The following is a 2026-nucleotide window of genomic DNA, read 5'->3' on the forward strand; positions in this document are numbered from 1 at the left end:
ATACAGTCGTGTCATTTAGTTGAATTCTATATGCAAACTTTCATTTTTGCTCGTTTCAGAAGTTGCAATCACATAAGGAAAGGAGAAACAGTACTACTTATTTAAATACTGTCAATGACTGCGAGGTAAAATAATTAGAAATTAATCATTTAAATAAGCAAAACTGACCTTTTTTAATAGTGTAGATTAAAATCTGGTTATTGTGATACTACAAAGCACAGAGTACTATTACATTATTACTGTCTCACTGTGTTTAATGGTAGTTTTTAATATTACAAATGGTTTTTTACTTTCTTTCAGGCATAATGAGCTTGGAAAGAAAGCATTTGGATTAAGTTTTGTGGAGACTTTTCACATTTCATCCAAAATGCTTCTTCAGTTCTAAAACCAAACGGTGGAGAGTCCCAGGTATTTAAACCCTAGTGGGGGTCGTCTCTTAAGAGTCTTTGACCCACTTTTAATCGTGTGAGTCATCACATTAGTCGAGGTGTAAAAAAAGATAAAGTACAAAAGGCATGGGTCATTGCCACCAGATGTTTCAGGTAAAACCACAGTATCACGTGACCTGTTGAGATCACCTAAAGCAGGTTGTGAGTGCGGGCTGAGGTGCTTGGGAAAGAATGTCAAGACTGTATTTTAGGTGGCTGACTGTAACCTCAATAGGACATATGACCTCTTGGCAAGGTCTCACAGTGGGTTTACCCGAAACCTCTGCTAGCAATGACCTCTGCCTTTTTTTCCACACCTTGGCTCATTTAATGACTCACATGATTAATAGTGGTTTTAGCACAAAATGCTTCTTGGATGAGAAGTGCAGTCGCTTTCTTTTCAAGCTTCTTAGACGACCATGATCTGAACGATTAAGAACCTGCACAGACACTTTTAGACGTAATCATTAACATGATTTCTTCTGAGAGAAAGTCCAGTGAAATGCGTGCGTTTACCTGCAGGATGGCCACCTCATTCCTCAGTTGGCTCTCTTGCTTGGTTGGAAAACGAAGCTTGTCGATGACTTTGACGGCCACGTCTCTCCCCGTCTTCCTGTGCTTTCCTGAAGGGAGTTTGTGCAAGTAACAGATTGTTTACATTGTGACAGTAAACTGAATATACATACATATATACTCCATGCACATCATTGTGGCAATTTGTTGCCGTGTTTGGTTATCGCCAAACATGGTGCTGAGCATTATGGCCAAACATCTTCTCTTTGGCTTTGTCCGTCTAATGGACATTGTTCCAGATTTCTTGTGGTTTGCTTAGATGCAACTTTGCAAACCTAAGCAGCGGTGCTTTGTTCTTTTTTTATACAGTTTTCCCCTGGCATCCCTTCCTAGCACATCATACTTGTTCAGTCTTTTCTAACTATATTGACATGAACTTTAACAATTAAAATGCTAACTTGTGATACATATACATCTATCTCTACACACCCAGATTTTTATTCCATTTTCTAACACTTACTCTGGACTAATGCTGGCATGAGAAACATCACTTGTGAAAACTGACTAAAACACTCCTTAAAACCTGTAAACAGCCTATTATGTGTCAAATCAGGTCAACTTTAAAAACACATTTTAGCACAGTGCATGATACACAGAGGTTGTGAAATACAATCTTGCTTCTTGTTAGCTTCAAACTTTAGACACCACTGCTTTCAGCAAAGCACTTTAACCATCAAATCAATGGACTGATCAATTCCATTGTCGGATGTAGGTCTCCATACCTCCATACACTACTCCAAATTGCCCAGATCCAAGCACTTCATCAGCAAAAATCTGGTACACTGTGCCAATATCCTGTAGGGATGCAATATTTCATGCATAATGCTTAATGTATAATTGATGTCAATATTGACAGAAGTTACTTAATTAGACCACAAGTCATACCACATTCTCTTGGATTTGACTGTTGGACACAGATATGCTGACAGAAGCTTGTCCTGGAAAAGAAAAACAGTGATAAGAACAAAGCATAGGTTATGCAGTGTAACAGTTCTAAATTATGTCTTTTCATCTTGGCAATAGTG

General features: G+C 38.3%; 1 protein-coding gene across 3 annotated transcripts in view; it reads right to left on the bottom strand.

Annotated features, from left to right (window-relative positions):
- The window catches only part of prkd2 (protein kinase D2), a 32623-nt gene that overhangs the window by 4588 nt on the left and 26009 nt on the right, over nt 1-2026 (bottom strand). For all 3 annotated transcript variants that reach the window (XM_005720872.1, XM_005720873.2, XM_005720871.1), the window contains 3 exons: nt 1887-1939; nt 1724-1796; nt 945-1051 (listed from right to left, as the gene is read on the bottom strand). In XM_005720872.1, coding sequence (XP_005720929.1) covers nt 945-1051; nt 1724-1796; nt 1887-1939 — 233 coding nt within the window. The remainder of the gene's footprint in view (nt 1-944; nt 1052-1723; nt 1797-1886; nt 1940-2026) is intronic.

This window comes from Pundamilia nyererei, unplaced genomic scaffold (genome assembly GCF_000239375.1).
Source record: "Pundamilia nyererei isolate P.nyererei 1_Seehausen unplaced genomic scaffold, PunNye1.0 scaffold00003, whole genome shotgun sequence".
NCBI classification, from domain to species: Eukaryota; Metazoa; Chordata; class Actinopteri; order Cichliformes; family Cichlidae; genus Pundamilia; species Pundamilia nyererei.